At 36.2% G+C, this 22,802-nt stretch overlaps 1 protein-coding gene across 1 annotated transcript in view; it reads left to right on the forward strand.

The window, feature by feature from the left end:
* Nucleotides 1–17,016, forward strand: part of cdkal1 (CDK5 regulatory subunit associated protein 1-like 1) — a 410,621-nt gene extending 393,605 nt beyond the window's left edge. Inside the window, exon 15 of the mRNA XM_041248498.1 lies at nt 15,353–17,016. Within this exon, the coding sequence (XP_041104432.1) occupies nt 15,353–15,520 (168 nt within the window). The 3' untranslated portion in view covers nt 15,521–17,016. The remainder of the gene's footprint in view (nt 1–15,352) is intronic.
* The last annotated feature ends 5,786 nt before the right edge of the window (nt 17,017–22,802 follow it).

Genomic DNA, 22,802 nt, shown 5'->3' on the forward strand with positions numbered 1-22,802 from the left:
AAAGTCCCGCACAAAAGATTAATTCTCAAACTGAACGCAGTTGGGATTCAAGGAAACACATGTACATGGATTAGGGAGTGGTTAACATGTAGAAAACAGAAAGTACTGATTAGAGGAAAAACCTCAGAATGGAGTGTGGTAACCAGCGGTGTACCACAGGGATCAGTATTAGGTCCTCTGCTATTCCTAATCTACATTAATGATTTAGATTCTGGTATAGTAAGCAAACTTGTTAAATTTGCAGACGACACAAAAGTAGGAGGAGTGGCAAACACTGTTGCAGCAGCAAAGGTCATTCAAAATGATCTAGACAAGATTCAGAACTGGGCAGACACATGGCAAATGACATTTAATAGAGAAAAGTGTAAGGTACTGCACGCAGGAAATAAAAATGTACATTATAAATATCATATGGGAGATATTGAAATTGGAGAAGGAATCTATGAAAAAGACCTAGGAGTTTTTGTTGACTCAGAAATGTCTTCATCTAGACAATGTGGGGAAGCTATAAAAAAGGCTAACAAGATGCTCGGATACATTGTGAAAAGTGTTGAATTTAAATCAAGGGAAGTAATGTTAAAACTGTACAATGCACTAGTAAGACCTCATCTTGAATATTGTGTTCAGTTCTGGTCACCTCGCTATAAAAAAGATATTGCTGCTCTAGAAAGAGTGCAAAGAAGAGCGACCAGAATTATTCCAGGCTTAAAAGGCATGTCATATGCAGACAGGCTAAAAAAATTGAATCTGTTCAGTCTTGAACAAAGAAGACTACGTGGCGACCTAATTCAAGCATTCAAAATTCTAAAAGGTATTGACAGTGTCGACCCAAGGGACTTTTTCAGCCTGAAAAAAGAAACAAGGACCAGGGGTCACAAATGGAGTTTAGAAAAAGGGGCATTCAGAACAGAAAATAGGAGACACTTTTTTACACAGAGAATTGTGAGGGTCTGGAATCAACTCCCCAGTAATGTTGTTGAAGCTGACACCCTGGGATCCTTCAAGAAGCTGCTTGATGAGATTTTGGGATCAATAAGCTACTAACAACCAAACGAGCAAGATGGGCCAAATGGCCTCCTCTCGTTTGTAAACTTTCTTATGTTCTTATGTTCTTCTTAAATATAATCTTGCTTCTACCGGCACAGTCACTTTTACTGCAGACCAGTGTTTGCAGTTTATTTACTGAAAATGAGTTCCAAATTGCCTTACACACCGTGCTGGTGATTTTAGATTCTAAATTATTAGGTGGTGCAGTGAATAAATTCAATGTGGATTTTTTGGTTTTGTTTTTTTTTTTGCTAGGTAATCATTTAATGTGCCTCGCCTTTTTTTTTTTCTTCAATGTACATTTTGAGCTGCTTTATCATCAGATATGTTTAGTTTTTCAATGTGTCTTTTGCAAAGGCTGCATTTTTAAAATTTGATAGCAATACTGAAAAAACTGTAATGGAATGACTGGTTAGTTTAATTAACTGCATATTTTTAAAAAATTGCATTCCCTTTGCTGTTCATCCAGTACAAAACCTTTATTGCCTTGAAAAACTTTTTGCCTTGAGAGAAAGAGAGAATATGGACTGGAGAGGAGGGCTATAGTAGAAAATGATTGACCCAAGGGGAGACTATTGCTGTAATGCCTGAAGCCGCAGGTTAAGCCTGGAGGTAACAATAGTCTTCCCGAGGGGCATTTAATTTTAAGTACATATACAATATGTGAATCAGTCAAAATAAAAAGTGAGGCAAGGTTGGATAGTAAATATGACTTTTATATATTTAGTTTAAATGTAGCTGATATTAAATAAATATTGACTTATATATGTTGTTTAAATATAGCTGATACAACATAAGTAATTAAATAACAGAAAATGTTTTTGAAGTTCATACTGTATAGTTAGCAAAGTTTTTCTCCATCTGCATTTGGTTTGCCGACTGCTGCATAATCCAGTTTATATCCACCTGTATTTTTCGACATGCCAAGCAATACCACAGTTCACAAATTGGGAGAAAAACAGGTGTGAATAATCACAACTGGAAATGAGAAGCAGCACATAACTGTAATGCTCTGTGTGATAGCAGACGACCGCAAACTGCCTCCATAAATGCTAATTCAGAAGTATTTATACCCTCAGATGCTATGATAGTATTGTCTACAAGGTGCTAGAAATTTCAATATGATAATGCAGAACCTAATTCTAGAAACGTCTAGAAAATACTGGATTGTAGGTGAACATTCTTAGAGAGTATAAAAGGATTGCTGTCGTTACCAATAAGTCAATATGGGAAAAAGTAAAGAGCTGTCTGAAGACCATAGGCAGAAAATAATTTATTGTCATAAAGCTGGAGAAGGATGTAAGAAAATGTTCAAGCATCTGACTATCCAAATTTCAGTTATTGTTTCTATTATCAAGAAGTACAAGACTCATGGTACTGTCACAACGCTCCCTCATCTGGAAGAAAGGTTCTTCACTAAGAGAATTGTGAGGAAGGTTAATAACGATCCGAGATTAAGTGCCAAAGATATTCAAAGTAAATTGGCTGCAAGTGGAACTGGGGTTTCCATTTCAACCATAGGTCGAGTATTGCATGGTGAAGGTCTCAATGGTCGCAGGCCGAAGGTTTTGTGGAGTGATGAAACAAAAATTTAGCTATTTGGTCACGCTGATAGTCGTTACGTTTGGAGAAAGTCTGGTGAGGCATACAAAGAAAAGAACACCATACCTACTGTCAAGCATGGAGGTGGTAATATCTTTCTGTGGGGCTGTCTTTCCTCTAATGGCACAGGAAATTTAATTTCAATACATGGTAAAATGGATTCCATAGCATACCATAAGATATTGGCCAATCATCTGAAACCCTCCGCTACAAAACTTGGTTTAAAGCACAAATGGACATTCCAGCACTACAACTATCCAAAGCACATATTAAAATCCATTTCAGAATGGTTAAAGAAGAATAAAATCAAGGTTCTGGGATGGCCTAGCCAAAGTTCTGATCTAAATCCAATTGAGAATCTTTGGTGCGAGTTGAGAAGGCTGTGTGCAAGAGAAGTCCTCGAAATTTGAATGAACTGGAATAATTTTGATTTGAAGAATGATCAAAAATCACTAAAGAGTCATACCAAAAGCTCATTGATAAATATCCTAATCGTTTAAAAGAGGTTATTATTGCTAAAGGTGCCTCAACTAGCTGTTAATTTAATTTTCCTTGTCACGGTATGAATATTGTTTAATTCGAATTTTTTGAGTTTTGCAAAAAAATTGCCGAAATAAATAATTGTAGACATATATTTCTTGTAGCTTTTTTCCTCATCCACAAAAGCAAAACGTTTTACTATAATTATTTGATTTTGAGAAATTTCTAGACATTCTATATTTCCATTGGGGTATTTAATGATATTTGTGCTTCTATTTAACTGTATTAAGCGACCACAATTCTCTTACCCAGCAACGGACTCAAACCTGTATTAAGTACCCTTAAACAGGGCTATTAGAAGAAAAATATGGTTTTAAATGGTATGTCCTCAATTCAAAGGAATACGGTAACCATTTTTGCAGTCTTTTATCAGTAATCAATAAAGCAACGAGCTCTCTTGTAAAGGAAGAGAGAAAACGTTGAGAAACAAAAGTTCCTCTCTAGATGACAGAATTAAAGTTATTAAACTTGTAAAGACAATAAGTGCCAGAAAAACTGCTGAAAAATTCGTCAGTAGAAAGACGCAGATACAGCATTTTGAAACGGAAAGAACTAAGGCTTGAAGTTTTAGGTTTTTATTTTTGTTCACGTGACCGTGTTTTGAGCCGATTTCAGTATCTTAATTAAACTGTTACTTACTAAACAATGTCGCTTCTTTTTACTTTGATGTCCTCATTGACTTGCTGATTCTGCATCACCTTCTTCATTATTCCAACATAATAGCAAGCAATGACATTAATCACTTCCCCCAGATGCCACTTTAACTTGCATTTCGATCTCGCACTTGCCTGGGAACTAGGTAGCTTCCAATGTGTCTGTCTCGTGTTGTGTTGTTCTTTCTCGCTAATTTAACAGAATGTTCTCAATTAGAATGTAGCGGCTTAAGACTTAAAGGCAAAAATTCAAGCTGTAATTATAAGAGTATGAAAACAACGTGTTCTGTAATCGAAAAAGATCTTCTGCTTGTGCTGGTGTTGGTTTCAGGATGCAATGAATCAACACCTACCTGAAAGGCAGACACAGGCATTGAAATTTGCAAAGGATTTAAAACATTTAATGTGACCTGAGACAGGCAAGCATTCATTACTTTCACAAAATAATTTGTTTTGTGAAAGCATTATCTAAATGAATGTTATTAAATTACATACTTTTGTTCATATGACAAAATCTGGCTTTTACAGTGTATGTAAGACATTCATAATTACAGGACAGCATGTCAGAGACAAATAGAAAATTAATAAGTTATGGGCCCTCTTTTAAGACCACCTGTGTTTAGGCCACTATTAGACTACTTAACAGAACATTTCTAGATCTGACAAACCGAGCCGGGATGGGTTGCGATCTGAGCCCCAAAGAAATTGTACCGCTGTACTGTCCCTTGAGTGGTCTCTTAATATAGGTTTGGCTAATATATATATATACCTCCCTTAAAATAATTTAAAAAAGAAACTTCACAGATTACCCGACATTGCTTTTCATCTGTCTTATTTCTGGTGTAATAAAAACTAAGCTTGGCGATTTGCTGAAATCTGTAACAGATATCCTGGCTGATAAATTGTACTTAAGGTTTCATTTACACACCATTAAGTCAGTTTATTCATCAAACTACAAACCTTATGAAGCATTTTCTGACACCAACTTTTGACTGGCGAAATGTAATTATTAGGGGACATTTATAGGTCAAAATAATAACTCCAGCAGATTTAAGCACCCACCATAATGGCTTGACAGAAAATTAATTGAAAAGTCGCATCTCTTTATAATAAAAAGCAAAAGAAATTGTGATAACAACAAGAGTTAAGTGTTGTGGGATTGGGGAGGGGGGGGTGTAAATTGTAGCCTTTTGCCAGAAGAATAGAAAACGCACTTTGAAATTAAAAACATTATCATGAGACCTCTATTTTGTGCCTTGGTAAACATGTCTGCCTGCCAGTGCCATTTTTATGTTCTGCTGAACCTGAGCTGTAAAAGCTGACGGAGTGTGAAATTAAAATGTGTATCACATTTCTGAACATCATTTGATGTCCTTTTCTCCAGTACAAATGTTCAGAGGTGCTTTTCTGAAAAATAACATGTAGTCACAGAGTAACAGATGGAAGAAAATAGTGACAGTTTATCAAGACATATAATTTCAAATTGTTTAAAGAAACCAGTACTTTTCTTTTTTTGGACAGCTATTAATAACATTTGCATAATCACAGAGTATGTTCCCTTTTACTGTAGGAGAAACTCTCTTTCTACTCTCTCTCTACAGTGCTTCTATAGTAAATTACATGACAGCTTGAAAGAGAGAAGTCTGGAGTAGTACATCTAAAATTAAAAAAGCAATTGAGCTTGACAGATTGTAAAACAGAAGACAGGACCCCATGCAGAAACTCTGCCATGTATTACATCGCACCAGTTTGGCTAAAGGCTAAAATGTTGCTACTTAAAAACCCAGGTGCTTTTTTCTATTGTAGCTAGCTGTAAAGCAGGGCACTGGAACAGAATTGAAGCTGTCATTAAGTCTGGAATATAGTGCCAAAAATATAGCCTGTAAAAACCCTACTGAGAAAATTGTGATGGTCTGAAGGAACTAAATTATAGCCTTGAGGTTATATGGCAGTGCAGTTTTTGAATATGCTCATTTCACTAAATGATGAGGAAAGAATGGCTGAAGAAAATAGTTCCTTATAAACTGGTATTCTGTTCAAGTGCTCTCCTATTCTTTAACCTGTCCTGGACTTGGTGCTTCCGAGCAATGTTTGATCTTTTTTCATTGTTCCTTAAGTTTTAGTATTGAAGTTACAAAACATACCACTTAACAGAACATTTCTAGATCTGACAAACCGAGCCGGGTTGGGTTGCGATCTGAGCCCCAAAGAAATTGTACCGCTAAACAAAAGACAGTGCTGACAGTGAACACTTGTTACAGTGGGATTAAAGGCGATTCAGTTTTATCTCTCTTTCTGCTCTCCTCCACTGTCTCTTATTTGGGTCTGATAAGGACAACCAGGTTTCTCATTGGATAAATTACTTGTCTATCTAAATAAAAGATTCAGGGATAAAAAAAAAAATCATCTAACAAATAGGGTCTGTATTAATACTTTACAAAATGAAAACTTTTGAACTGTGGTTAGGCCAGTCATTGATAGTAGTTGGAGCCAGGCAGTTATAATTGTCAGATCTCTGCAAGTATATTTGTGACATATTTTGGCTTTTTTTTTTTTGTTGTTGTTGTACTTTTTAGCTCCTATATGACTCCATATATTGGTCTAAAGCTTGTATTCCATAAAGTTTAGGCTCATTATTTTGTATCAAGTGTTATCCAGGGAAAAAGAGATGAACTCTTTTTTAATTCCACATTTAGAGGATACATGTGCTGCATGTTTTTTGCATAGTTATGACAAGGTGCTGCTCACACACAAGTCTCAAGTGAATTATATGAACATAATTACACTGCACATAGTAGTCATTTTAGTTTTTCATTACTTGCTTCGAGTGAGGGAAGGCAGCTAATACTTAACTGGTAAACACTTCTTAGCCAGTGAGATTACTCTCTCTCTTCTTGACATTTTTATGTAATTTTGTAAAATCAGACATTATGCTAAATGTTCTTTTTTTTTTAAAAGAAAGAATAAAGGGAGCAGTCTCATTGGCTAACCAGTACAAATATGTCACCACACTAGCACAGTGTTGAACTTTGAGAACAATTCTGACTGATTTATTTGACAACAAGTTCACTTTGGAAGGGAGGAAGGGGGGTGCTATTTTATAAACGCGATAACATACTGCAGAGAGTTCAGATATTGTCCAAAGTCAGCAGACTACACTTCATGCTAAACATCACCCCAAGACATGCTGATATTGGACCATATTTGAATACCCTATTGTGTGTTATTGCTTTAATGCAAGGTCAGTGTGTGCATGCATGTAAGGGTCTGTATAAGTTGCCAGATATGTACGCCAAACACCCAGATGCACACGGCCCTTTCTATTTGAGCTGAAATGTAGAAGATAATTTCTACCAAGTAGTCACATTAGGTCCTGCCTAATGATTTAAAATGATTTTTAGCCGTGTCACCAGTGAACACAGGAAGTGGCACATATTAAAATTATTGATATTCTTACCGCAATAAAGACCTGTGTTGCTAATGGTGGTAGGGACAGAAAAAAGTTTTAATAAATGAAGTGTTCCACTTTGCATTGATTTTGCAGAAGAGTGACTAAACAGCAGCTGCCCAGCTCCATAATATAGATTTAAACTTTATTATTTCACTCTCCTTGAGTCATAGCCAATCTTTGTTATCAATGACTTTCTTGGGCTGGTGCTGCGCTAGTGGTGACCTCATCGTAGAGCTTTGAGTTCTTGCATCTGAGCACTAATGTTGTACATGATTTGTCAGACACCATTGTAGAAGCTTGTCCTAGTGGAACACAGACACTGATATCAATATCAATGTCAACCCCTGGGAACTTTGCATGAAGTTCAGTTGGTTGCTACACGCTACTCTAAAATTAATGGGACAGAGCAATTGAATAAAAAGTAGAACAGAGTATATCTTTGACCTTGTACAACAGTACTTGCAGACCCTTTGCTTACTAAACATCAAGGTATCTGAATATTAAGTCCCCAAAATGTTTTACAGTGTCTAGAAATGTAGAACAAGGGCCTAGGTAAACACATTAAAGTGGAGAATGTCTGAGCTTTTCTGCTTAAGCTCACAGTTTCATCAACAATGAATTCTAGGCCATTGCTTGTACTACTTGGTGTTCGTAGATAAAGATGTACAGGTATCTGTAATAATAATCATCTGCATAAAGCATCTATTTTAAGTAGTTTTGTGTTAACAGCAGCCCAGAAATTTACCCTACAGCCAAATGCATACATCCCCAACTTGGCTGAGCCATCCATGTTAGCAGGTACTTGGTGTAATTAATCTTCATGTTATCTAGACTTAGGCTTACCAGTATTATTATATATTCTTATTTCAGTACTTCAAGACAATAAGTACTTCGAGACAATAAGCATCCTGTCGATATCTTGGCAAGAGAGGACCAATGATTTGTATCTTTAATTGTTCAGCATATAATATGTAATTCCGGATTTGATAAGTGTATGTTTGCGTGTTCATGTGAGAGAATTAGTGAGGGGAGAGAAGTTTATAGTCACTGCATTCTGATCAGACTTTTAAGGTCAGCCATTTCAAGGGCTTGTCATTTCCCTCAGTATGTTTTGGCTGAGTTGGAGTCATTGGCTGCCAAGTTGCATTTGAATAAAAGCCAGGGTCAGATCGTAGCGGGATACCCCTTCCTTGTGATGTATGACGACGTTTAGTTTAAAAAGCAACATTTAAATCTTTGCTGAGAGGTGCTTTATTACACGATTACACATTAAAACAAGAGGTAAGGGTAGTTATGTTGTACGTATATAAACATGCACATTTGTAACCATTGTATTGCTAACTTCAAACTTTGACTAATGGACAAAGGTCTGAGAATTTTGAAGACAAATAAATGAAATATTTACAGTGGAACATGGTTCATCTTTAATGGAACTACCACATTTGCAGAAAATAACTTGTCTGGTTATGTATTTTTTTTCATCTGTATCCAGTGTCAAGCTTTTGCAAATTTTCCTTTGCATCCTTTTTATTTTTTTATGCGTGATATATTAACAAGCATTTTTTAATATTATGAGATGTGATAAATATTCAAATATGTTATTGCTTAAACATGATCACATAACAGATTGATAAAGTACCTTAAAATGAGCAAAGAGAGCCTACATATGAATTAATAAACATGGAAGTAATTTTTTGCAAATGTAATATACGCTATGTTAGATCCATTAACGGTGAAACAAGTTCCATCGTATTTGTTTTATTTTCGCCTATATCTTGTAACATGATTACTATGTTGTAGGCCCTTGTACTTTTTACTTTGATGAATACAGTAGTTATGTGTTAGCTAAAATGTTGCAATACAAAATTTGACTTTGATTTTTGCATGATTTAGGTTTTTCTAAATCTTTTACTAGATTAATTTTGCTCTTGGATGAAATTGGTTGCAGAAAGTGTCATGTAATTGACAGACTAGGTGCATGATGAATCAGAATCTAAGGAAGGGAAAGTGTTATTTCTGTGTCAGAAGATTTGTGTGGAATGTAGAAGACAATGCCATATAAAATGTTTTAATTACCATGGGAAAAAATAGTTAGACAATACATCACCAATTAGAGCAAATATAAACAACAATTATCAAGTTAAACATACCTCAGTACAGCAATTTTCTACATGTCTTACAAAACAATAATGTACTTGAACTGCCATGACTTGTAGCTTTGTTCTGTGGAAGAATCCCTGGCAATGCAATAGAGCTGCGTGTTCTCGGTTGTTGATTGTAAATTACCTGGCCCTGATGGCAGTTCAGAGATTAATAGGGTGCTGTTGATTTCAATTCATTTAAAGACAGATTCTGCTCAGTGTGTGGCTCCCTCACTCGTCATGCCTTGGAGAGGTTAGATAGTGTCACATCATTCTGTTTATTCCCTCAAGTAAAGGGCAGGCATATTGAAAGGAGGCCTTGAAGATCAAGTGAAGGTACGTATCCCTTCTGTGTTAATTGAGTACAGGTGAAAGAAAGCAGCAAGCAGAAATGTCATGGAAAACCCTGTATCTCACATAAGTCCAGTGGATTTATGCTAAGAAGTGCCTGCATTTGCGAAGAAAGAGAATAATAATGCAGGTGTGTGTTTTCTCCACTGCTGGGCAATTGTTGTAGAGTTGCTGCATATACTGTGTGAATATGTATCTGATAGAGGGAGAAATGGCTTTGCTTGACAAGCTGGGAAGACATGCATCAAGCTAAAAGAAAAACAAATACTGTCTTTCAAAACAACACCAATAGGATGAGTTTTGGGTCAGATTTCCAATTTTAGGCATCTCTCAGAGTAAACCAGGAAATAGAATAGTCATTGGTTTCCAATTGTCATTTAAAATGAACGATTAAAATAAATAATAATAACTAGAACTGCCAGGCAGTTCTGCGGCTTCTCCAAGCCAGTATCCATCTAAGCGTGTTTAGTTCTCAATGTGCCAAGTTTAAAATCAGCAACTTCAACTGTTTCACAGAAGAAGATTTTGAAAGTTTGTTGGTCAAACGGTGTTCAAATAGTAGCAGTTTGCTGGGCGCGTTTCAATAAGATTTCTGGCAGCCATTTTGACATTTAAAATTTATTGCAGAAACTTCTGTTTCGCAAACTTGATGCAGGTTTTGATGCTGATGATATATGCCAAGTGTCAGATCACTCGCTTCACCGGTTCCCAAGAAGAAGATTTCGAAAGGTTTCTAAAAAAGCGTCAAATGGCCATTTTCGTTTCCGGTCACCACAATTTTTTTAAAGTCAGTTGTATTGATACAGTATCGGGGAAGATGCTTGTGAAGTTTGGAGTTAGTCAAGTAAATAGTTTTTCAACTGACGCAGGTTTAAATTTCAAATGTAAACGTATAAGTGGTGGCCTTCTTGTTTTATAAAACATCACCATTTTCACATATTTGTATCCCATTGTTACTGGGACGATAACTACCAAGTTTGGAGTTTGTTGGACAAACGGTTTCCAAACAGCAGCAGTTTGTTGTTAGGGGCGTGTTTCGATAACATTTGTGGCAGCCATTTTTATATAAAAATTTATCACAGCAACTTCTGCTTCGGAAACTTGATGCAGGTTTGGATGCTGATGATATATGCCAAGTTTCAGATCAATCACTTCACCAGTTCCCAAGAAGAAGATTTCGAAAGGTTTTATCAAAAAATGCATCACAGCGCCAATTGCAAGGACGCAGCAGCAAAAAATTTTTTAGCGTCTGACAGGCAATGTATCCAGCTTGTTACCTGCCTAGTCAGAACCTGATCAGTGACACAGCTTCGAAACAGCAGCATCAGTTTAAAGTTTTAGGAAGAAAAAAAAAAAAAAAAACTTTAACAATAGCAATAGGCTTCCCAGCCTTTGGCTGGGAAGCCAAATAATAAAAATAAAATCAAGTAAAGATGGAAGATATGGTGTAGGTGTGACACTTAAGTGGAAGGATTTTTAAATGTTTGCTCTTTCTTGAAGCAAACTATTTGGGTGTTGAACTTTAATGTTTGTGCACACAGCAGTGCTAAATAAAACAGATGACCAGCGACTATATTATGTACATAACTGTGTTTTTATAAGAAAATCACGTCAGAAATACATTTTTAAAACCTGTGACATCTCTGAAAGGTGTGGTCTTTCTTGAATAGTGAGATAAGTCTTCATGCCCTGTTTAGCCTGTTTATGTATTCTCTTTTGTCTGCAAGTAACTGCTTTTGCGCACCCACACAGATCTTTAGGAAGATACTGTACTGCTTATTCCATAGCTGAAACACATTGGTTAGCAACAAGAGCTACAACCAATCAAAATCGATTCTGTCAGTCTGTTAACCACATCAGCAACTTTCAGATGTGCTTTTACTCAAGGGTTTTGCACATATGTGATGCCAAAGAAACTGATTAACAAAATCCAAACCACTGTTTTTCACAAGTATTCCTTTTTTGGCTTCTTGCTTTCACTTGTTGCTGTAATGTTACAAGCTAGCTGTTAATGACTTCATGCACAGCCTTATCTTTAGGGATCTGATCCAGAATACTAGCCCTGGTTTGACCAGTCTGATCCATTTTTATAATGCTTGTTTTATGATGTCAATTGACGTCAGTGCTGCTGCCCACCCTTTCAGTGTATTGTTATGAATACAGTCCCTTGGCTGGACCAGTTTGCAGAAATGTGAAAAGTGTACCAACAAAACTTTTCAGGTACCAATAGTAAGCCATGGGAATGATTAAGTTTACACCCGGAGTAAACCATTTAGATACGGCTGGTATTTTAGATACTTTACAGGGAAGCTGTAGACCGGAGGACCAGAATTGTGCACCTGTGGTTGTATGGATTTGAGAGACAATCGAATTGGTCGTACAGTTTAAAGTAGAGCATTACACATATACAGTAACTAATTATGTAAAAACTTTTACGGTTAATGCTGTATCCAAAAATGTATGTATACCAATGCTATAGATTCCTATCCATGTTCAGTGTTACATGATCTATGTTGAAAAGTGACCAGCAGTAAGGTACCTTACCAATACACACATAAGAATCAGTCCAGTGTCCTTGAAAGCTTAACCTCTTTCACAGTCAGGCAGTATTTGCTGGTCAGACTAAATTTGATTTCCATGTACCTTACGTGAAACAGAGCCGTAGTCCTGAGAGCAGAGCCTGGGGGATCAATGAAGCGTCTGTGCAGGGGCACACAACATGTAGTACTGTAGGCAGTATTCAAGGCGAGATTATTCAGAGAATGATCTAAAATCCATTTGATTGGAAGATGCTTAAATAATTGATTACACCTTGTTAGTCAACCACAGGGTCTGCTTCTGCTGGAGCAGTGCCACCAAAGGTATTGAGCATGAAAAAAGATGGCTCCTTTTAAAAGAATGCAACCCAGACACAAGCTCATCAGTGCCGCTGCTGCTCTGCGGGAGCACAGGACGACAACTGGGTCAGCACATTTCACCAAAGGGAGTTTCCTCAGTTCCTTCATGCTGGTTAATAGATGGAAAGCATTTGACTGTGTGGTCTGTCGTACAGTACCTGTATATAATTGGTGAGGCTTCTGTGCCACACTAGATGTTCTACACCTGTGTAAGAAATTATATGTAGAGCACCCAGAGGGGACAGGTGCTTGTTGTTTTTTTTTCCAGTGTGGTTTTCAGAAGCAAGTCATTGTTATGAGAGTCCTGTTAATGCAATAGCTAGCACTTGAAATGCTCCATCTTAATGAATATGCCAAACGTGTGGTGACATGTAACCAGATTCACCTTAAAAACTGGCAGGGAGTTAGCTTGTTAAACTTTTTTTTGACTGCCTTGTTGTCAAATAAATCTACTCAATGTGGATATTGGGGCTGCAGAACGTTAGATTGGATATTTTCTGATGTTTACTACATACCTTACCCTCTTAGAAATTATTCACTGTGGCAGAACACTCTTGTCATGTTATACTATAGAATTTTCACCTATTTCTCCCCATCTGCAAATTTCAGTAATGAGCTGCCTCTCACTCAACCCAGACTCTGACAGGGACCCCAGTCTCTCAGGGATAAGTCATTCTGCCTCATGCTTGCTTTATCCAGGGTATTTGTTCTTGATCTTCAGCATTCCATTGAGAGCTGAGCTGAGAATGCTAGATTCATTTCACTAGTAATCTAAGATAGACTGTAAACCATGGGCCATATTACAAAAGCATTCTAAGTGACATCCTTATCTCATCTTCAGAGATGGAATGTCCTAACCTGAAGTTTAGTAGAGTTGATATTACAGAAAATGCTCCCCTAATCTTAATTTAAGATAGGAAATAGTATATTATAGAACATTCCTGTCATGTTCATTTCATACGTTTCTTTCCTAACATTTAGGACTGGTGGAACCTTTCCTATCTGTTGGTTAGAAGAAGAAAATGTTAGTTTGCAAGATATGAATAAACCATGCAAAAAACTAAAAAAGAGAAAATAATGTTGACGGGGTACACCCTGTATATGTGTGTGTGTGTGTGTATATATATATATATATATATATAGAGAGAGAGAGAGAGAGAGAGAGTGTATTTGTGTTGTTCTTTTGTAAAGGTGTGACGAGTGACAAGCCCATCTATTATATTTTGATTGGTTTAAGTACGCTTGTGAAAATGCATGGCCGTCAGCTAATGAATATTGAATTGGCTGTCAGCCATGTAGATTATTAAACCCTTGCATATGTGGCCAGCTCCAGATTAATTGAATGATTTGTTAATTTGAAGATGGTCACATATATAAAGGGGACATTAGCTGCTCACAGAGGGGAGAGAGGAGTTAGGGAGACAGAAAGACTGATGAAGACAATTGCTACCTACCTACCTACTTACCTACTTGCTTACTTGTAGAGTAGAGCCCTGCATTTCTTTGCCACAACTGAATCAAATTTAGACAACATATCTTAAAAACATGTATATTCTGGAGATACTTAAAGCTCGAGATGTAACCTGCTCTTTTCAGACTCGAGCAGTCTTTTACGGATAAGGTTGGTGTTAGATAGCATTTACTAACTAATGTTAGACATTGTAGACACTGCTGACTTAGGAAATGCTTTTGTAATACCAAGTTAAGGAAAATCCTATCTTAACCGTGAAAGATAAGATAGGAAAGCAAGTTAGGAAATTGTTCTGTAGTACGACCCCAGGACTGCTTCAAAGGTGAATTACTAGCAGGTCTATAATACACAGCGCATCACTGCCCCACACACACTCCTTTCCATCTCACTTTAGTGACTTAAACGATCAGAAGGCAGACCCCGGGTCATTTCACATTCCAAGTGCATTAAAACAGGTTCTGTAGAAAGATCTTTGATAAGATTGAGCAAGACAAGTGTTGTGATAGCAACAGACTTCTTAACATATACAAAAAAGAATGGGAAGAACCCAGTACTAACAGAGCTATCTGAGCAATATCAATTACACTAGAAACAGACTAATGAATTTCAAGGAAGTGACATAAAAGTCATACAAGAACTGAGGGATGGCTATGGAAGAAAACAGAGAGAGAGAGAGAGACTGGGAGAAAGATGAGTGAGGCATGTAAAGGGGAAGCCATAAAGTCTTGAAAAACTGTCTTAAATGAAAGGTCATTATAAGAGACAGGCCTTTTTGTTACACATACTGTATATATTCATTTTGTTTTTGTTCTGAATTTTAAATGGAAATGTCTGCATTACTGTCTTTAAAGGTCTAATCAGGTTTTTTTAAACTGTTTCTTTCTAATTGTATGATAAGATCTCAAAGCAGTACAAAGGGAAATTGTTTTTTTGTATTTCTTTTGGAAATAATAAAGTACACACAGCACTAAAAACTAATTATTTCCATTTCTATGTTATTTTAATGATGGTTGCATCCATGGTTGTGAAGAACATCACCGCCCCCCACCCCCCCCGGTTGTCTTAAGTTCCGCTCACATGGCTGTCACCCACACAGGCACACACAACTACTTAAATCCATATTAAATTCTCCATTCAAGTTGATGTTCACAGTGACTCATAATGCAATTTATCCTTTTTATTGATTTTTGTCTCAACAGGAATTTTCAGCAGTACATCAGAATGGCCTAAATGGAAATGCAGCCTCAAGTTCTGCTGTGTTTCTGCAGCAGTCATGGAGACTTGATGGCATGACTCTGAAGGTGGTCTCTGCGAGTCTGGCTGTACTAGCTGTTATTGCTGCCTATGCCATGGAGAAGCTCGGATGAAACCCTACCATCGCTAGACACGGCTCCTGACAGGATTTAGCTGTTTACAGTGCCTCTTGGGCATGAAGCAGGGTGGTAACACACACTGCATCAGCTTTTCAACAACTGAGTGAATGGCTACTTTCAAATAGTTCAGATTTGTACAATTAGGTTTAATTTCGCAATATATAATACCCTTTGGGCACAGTGTGAATTGAGACTGATACATGTCTAGAAATGGTAGATAGGAAATTGCAGTTCTGGCCTTGAAATACTGTAAAGTCATAAATATTTGTGACCCATAATATTTGCCGAATCACACCAATAAAACCTATTTTGCTACAGAAATGTTGGCAACCTGTTGCAGTATACAAAGTATGTATTGCTAGTGGAATTTGAGATTTGTGCCAAAAATGTTTGCATTTTTTTCATGCAAAAAACCCATAATAAAAGGCTCATAAATATGTATGGCTTTTTTCTTTTTAAATAAAAATGAGAGGGGGAGGTGGTTAGTATGCTACTCATTGATGGGATTTAAAGATCAGAGCACCTAGTGAGTGAATATTATTGCTATTCAAATTTCAACAACTCTATTTTGAAGTTAAATGTGGGGTTTTATTTGTTTTTGGGGTTTTATTTATGGAAAGTGTATGCCATAGCCCAGTTCAACCTTGTTTAGTATGTTTTGTTTTTTGTCATAGTTATTACCCTTCAAATTGACTGTAAAGATTCCATTGAACTGTATTTACTTTTATCACTGTTAATACACTTTTAAATGGCAGATTTAAGTTATTTGCTGTACTTAATATACTATACAGGTACAACTTTGTGCAAGTATATATTGTTTGAATTGCTTTTTCCAGCTTTTATCATTAGAAGTCTTAATAAACCCATACAAATCTTTATGGACCCACTTGTAATAATTTAAGACTAATGCTTACAATATGCACATTTCTTTTGTGGAAATGGCATTTATTATATTGTCCATGATGGTGGTTTTGTCTGCACAAGTATATATTTACTGCATATTTGTATTTGAATATGTCCCTTTGTGTCTGTGAGGTAGGTGTTCTTCTATGTGTCTGTTTATACGTTTCAATTATTTTTAGTTAAAGGCATACTACACAGGTGTTTCTATTTTATTGGTAATTTGAATAATGCAATTAAACAGGGGTGTTTGTTATATTTAAGTTTGTAACAACATAATCATAAAATACTTTATTTTCAAACCAACAGTAGCTAAACCCTTATCTCACACCCATTATCTCGCATAAATGCTTATGGTAAGGTTTTCATGTAAAAAGTTTTACAGTTGATTGTTTCAGTTGGCCTTTGCACTGTATGTGGGTTAGGGAGGTTTCAACGCCATTAACATACCCTTTTGGTTAAGCAATTGACAATTCCAGACATAGACTAGATCAGGGACACCCAAACTGTGGCCCGCAGCCATACTTGGTTTGGCCCGCAGAAGGGTAGTGTAGAATTCATTATAAATAAATCATGTTCAAAAATACAATTTGTTTAGTTTCCGCTTTGAAAATGTATGACAAAGTGTTTTAGAAGTTTTTTTTTATTTTATTATTTTATATTTTTAAAAAGTGAAACATTGTTTTGAGTTATTTAAATTATGTCAACCCCCTGTTCCCACCCTACCCCACCCCACACCTCTGGCATCTACTGCTAATACACTCGTCCTGGAAGCTATGGTCACGTGTTCTTAGAGTGTGAGGAAGGTCGTGCATGTGTGCATTGTTGTTAGAGAGCTATACAGTAGTTTCAAAGTGTATTGTGGGTAAAAAAAAATGGACTACAGAAGAGGCCATTTCAAGACAAATGGATTGAGTTATTTTTTCACAGAAGTTAAAGAAAGAGCTGTTTGTCTAATATGCCAAGAAGTAATGGAATATAAGGTGAGACGACATGAAACGAAACATGCATCGTTATACTCCAAATATACAGGCATCGCACGAAAAGAGAAAGCCAGTGAACTAAAGAAGTAGTTATGTGCCCAACAAGATGTGGTTACAAGAAGTTCTCAAATACAGGAAAATGTCACCCATGTGTGAGCTACGGCATTGCAGAGTTAATTTGCAAGAACGGTAAACAGTTCACCACGGGTGAATTTGTAAAACAATGCCTAACATTGACTGCTGAAAATGTATACCCAGCAAAGAAATATCTGTTCTCTAACATCAGCCTTTCAAGAAACACAATAACTTGTTGTGTTGAAGACCTGTCCTGGAACATATCTCAACAGGTCTGTAAAAAAGCTAATGATTTTTCTGCGTTTTCTCTGACTCTTGACTTGAGCACTGACATAACAAAAAACCACGCAGTATCAGATTTCTTAAGGAGCATTAATGAAAATTTTGAAGTGATACAAGACTTGGCTAGCATGCAGAGCCTTCTGGTCATACAAATGGCGCTGATTTGTTTGAATTTGTTGCAGGGGTAATGGACGAATATGGACTAGCATGGGAAAAGAAGTCTGGGATTACAACTGACAGGGCACCGGCAATGGTTGGCTGCAGGATTGGACTTACTACTTTAATTAGCCAAAATGAGGAAGAAAGTGGAGGGAAGGTTCTGAAATACCTGTGCATTTTGCACCAGGAGCAGCTATGTGCAAAATCCATTGGGCTAAATGGAGTGATGCGAGCAGTGATTAAAATAGTCTTTTGAATTTTATCAGATCAAAAGCACTGATTCACCGGCAGTTCAAATCAATGTTGGAGGAGGTGGATGAAGAATATGGAGATGTGCTTTATCACCAGGAAATTCAGTGGTTAAGTTGAGGGAAAGTCCTGAAGAGATATTTTGACCTCCGACTAGAAATAAGAGTTCCTCATAGAGAAAGGGGTAGATATACATCTATTTTTCGATGAAACATGGCTTTTGGATCTTGGATTCTTGGTTTGACATCACAAATCTCCTTAAGGGAAGAGGCATCTTGATTATCAGCTGTACGACAGCGTTGAGGCTTTTGAACGCCAACTAAGCTGCTAATCTCGTGCACTTTACCTGAAAGAAGTTAACGCTAGTACAGGCAGCGCTGCAAGTGAGTTTGCTGCATTCATCAGAGACCTGTTGCAGGAGTACCAACATCGTTTTTCAGATTTGCATCCCAGTGAAAATTGTTTCATTATTTTCACACCCATTTTCTAGCAAAATGGACTATGCGCCAGAAGAACTGCAAATGCAGCTAATTGAATTTCAGTGTGACTCGGTTTCAAGGGAAAAATACAGCCCTCTTCCTCTCAAAGAGTTCTATACATGTGTGGGGAATATGAAAGCACGCTCAGAGGATGCTCTCTCCTTTTGGAAGTGCATATACTGTTTCTGTGAATAAACTTTTAGCTTGATGTACCTCAACAAGTCCCGACTCAGAGGAATTGTTAGTAATACCCACGTCATTGTCAGTTAGCCAGCTGCGTCCAGATGTGGAGAAAATCAGGAGATCTAAGGAAGAGTTTAATACATCTCACTGACAAGTATCTATCACAATTCAAATGAAAAGATTACTTACAATGCTGATAAATTGTTTTTGCGTCAGTGTTTTTTAAAATATTATATACATTATATTATTATATATTAATTATTTAGTCCAATAAAAGGTATAACTTATCCTTCTCTGTCTAAAATCTATTCTAAAACTATTATACTGTAGTTTACATGGTAAAATAAAAACATCATAAGAAATTGTAAGGTGCCTTAAATTGTTATCTTTATTATTTATTTATCTTGCAGAATTTATACTGAAGCAAAAGCTTAATAGAGTCAATGTATAATGTTTCACCTGTAAATGACAGTAGTAGTAATTCAATTTTAAATCTAGTTCATTGAAATTGGTATGAGTAAGTTGGTGAAGTGTTTGGCCCTCCGGCTTCAGTGTAGACTGGTAAGTGGCCCACCGGGGATTAAAGTTTGGGCATCCCTGGATTAGATAGACAGCAGGAAATGGATTGTCTTTTGACCTGCAGTCATCCTAATCAGTAAGTGAGTTACAGGGGTGTAACAACACTCATTCAAATAAGGAAGAGAAACTGGAAAAAATGGATACCAGAAAAATGACAGCTGTTGTTTCTGTTTGCTTTCTTCTGACACTGTTTTTCACATTGGAAAGCCATGTGTATGCATGATCAAAATCCATATTGGGATAAGAGGGTAGAGGAAAGAATAGAAACAATTTCAAGGAGGCTTTGATCCTTATAAAGCATTCCTCCAACTCACATTCCAATCTTATCTCAAAAACCTAGTCCATTGCGGATTATCTATGTTTTATGCATTAATCACATCGATGAATAATTTACAGAAATTTGTACCTGCGTTTGTAAATTGAATTGTCATTTTGTTTTATCAGTGCTTTTTCCATGCAAGTCGAATAGTCAAGGTAAAAATAATTATCATTAAATCATGTATTTGATAGTGGTGCTTTTTGTGAACATACTATTTGTGACACAGGTGTTTGTGCACACTATTTAAAAACTACAATTTATGAAATACATAATTCTACATTTTTAAATATTATATTTTATTGAATTGCAACCATAACTGCACTAATAATATTGACATTGCTAGTAGTATAAACTTTAAACACAGCAAAACACTACTTCGTAACTGCTTCTGACTAAACATTAAAAGCTGTGATCTAATTAATCACGAAACAGAAAAGCGTGAATGCAGGGTTGCCTGTATATTTACCTATAGCTTAGGGTCAATAGAGTAAAGACTTAAGTGATGTCTGGTTAGTCGACTATCAGTTTTATGAGGATGACTGTCGCTTTTCTATTCTAGACTTTTCTGTGCTACAACTAGTATGTACAGATTATATAGTATGGTAAATAGATATCACTTTGCCTTAGAGTGCTATCTGCTCCCTGACTGAAAGTATATTTTTGTTTTATGGTTATTAACAGAAATATTTACCCTCACTACAGGCCAGTTTCAAAATAAGCAGGTACAATAATAGAGATAAGGTAATGTGCACAGTCTTAAAGTTTTCTTTTTTTTTTCTTCCATCTCAGGGTAATTTTTAAAGACAACATAAAATATCAGAAGCAGTCCTTTTTTTTCCTCAGGAATGAAGTCTTCTTGTCTTTGATATATGTAGCTGTAAGCACAGTACAATCCAAGAGCGTGCCAGCTAATGCGGGCTACATTTTCTTTTATTTGTCGACAGCCCTGGGAATTAAATTGAGGTCTTCCAGGCCTACACATTTTGTTAGAAAAACACTGACTGACAGGCTTAGGGATTGTATATCATCTGCAGCAGAGAAAAGGGGGTCTGATTGGCAGTTTGATGCCTGTTTATAAATAAATATCAATCATGTTTTAGCAGAAATATATGTTTGATCTCTGTAAACATTGCCAAGGGGGGATTGTTAACAGAAATAGGAGGAATACTCAATTTATTACTTATGTGAAGTGTATTATGATGGTGCTCTTGGGATAGTGCTGGCGTTCTAAATGAAGAAAGAAGTATCAGGGTCACCTGCAGTCAAGTTGTGGACATGCTGCTTAATTCATTTAGAGTGAAGCTTCCCTTGATTTTGTATGTAAAACTTTCAACAAGTTTACTGGATCAAGAATAGAGTAATTCCCTTTGTTGAATTTTACTGCCCAAATTTCAAATTATTCAGTAACAATGATCTATTATCAGCCATATATAAATAAGTAATACAAAATTATTGACACACTCCTATTTTTCAGTGCAAAATGAAAATGTTCACATGGATATTATTACCATTTAAGAAGTATCGAAGTTTGTTAATGTGCAAAATCACATCAACAAATAAATGTGAAATGCATAAGAAACACCACCCTTCCTGTAATGTTTTCTTTGACATATGTTTGTTACTTAAACGATTTCCACTATGAAAAAATGTACTGTTTAGTACTGATCTGTACATTCTACTTTGTCTCCAGCATTTGAATAATAATGCTGAAGACTAAGAACATCTATGTGATGCAAACAATCCAAGTGAGAGGTTGCAATCACGTGACCCCAGCAGGCTACAAACTGTCACAGAGCATACTTATACTTTGTCACAGGAATTAGAAAGATATCATTATGTGCCAGATAATTGGAATTTGTGACCCCTACTATGCACCACCGGGGTGCGAGCACACTGATGTGATTTGACCAAGATTCTTTTTTCCTTTTAAGAAAACGTACTTACTGGTACGTGTTATTAATAAAAATACATTTTCAATAGTTTGTTACAAAAGATAATAATAAATAATAATAATAATAATACATTTCTTAGCAGCTGCCCAGGGCAACTGACAGTTAAAATACATATCAAGAATTACAGTACAATTAAGAGCAATATATAAAATACAATAACTTAAGTCCTAATAAGAGCAAATACAAAACAGTACAATTTGATATAGGGGCAGTTCAAGAGCTGATAACAGTGTTGCTAGTTACATCAGGGTTAGATAGGAGTTCAAGTGAAATACAAAATACTACAGATTGGATTAAGTGCAGGATTAAATAGAGTAAAACAGGGAGCAGAAAAGTGCAAGTTAAAGTGCATTAAGGGCAGAGTGCTATTATACATATACAGTATTTCTATGTTCTTGAAAACTTGTTCAGTTTTCAAGTTGCCTAAAAGTACAGACAGATGGATGCTTTTTGCAGTTATTGTGCTTTTCAATATGTTATAAATAATGATGTTTCAGTGATTTAATATTAGTTAAGTAAAATAACAAATGTGGCAAAATGCACGGTAAAGGCATATTTTATGTAAGGACTGGCAATCACCAACCTGCTTACTTGTGTTAAACTGTATTACAGTACACTGCAGTTTTGATAGACCAAGGCTGACTGAGAAATATGTCAGGGTTTGGTCTGTGGGAAAGGTGGCAACCCTTCCCTAAGTACTACTTCCTAAACATGAACACGTTACAATATAATAATGAACAGATCAAGCTTATTATGATAGTCATTATTTACACAATCATGTTACTTGTTATAAAAACTGTAACGTTACTGCTATACTACTTGCTGGTGTGAACGCTACAGCGCCTGCACTGCAACCTTCATTAGAAGCATGTCTTGGGTTCGATTCCCACACAGGGTTTATATTGCAAACTTTAAAAAAAAAAAAAAAAAAAATCAATGTATTTTATTAGTGTAACAAACACACTTTTTATTGGAAAATGATAACTGATATGAATGACACTTTCATTGAACATACATACTTTTGCACACATGACTTTAACATGCATACCATATATATTGATGACAGTTTCAGTATTTGTGGTATACTGTTGATGAAATAATATTAAATCATGATCA

Source organism: Polyodon spathula, chromosome 4 (genome assembly GCF_017654505.1).
Source record: "Polyodon spathula isolate WHYD16114869_AA chromosome 4, ASM1765450v1, whole genome shotgun sequence".
In the NCBI taxonomy this organism is placed as follows: domain Eukaryota; kingdom Metazoa; phylum Chordata; class Actinopteri; order Acipenseriformes; family Polyodontidae; genus Polyodon; species Polyodon spathula.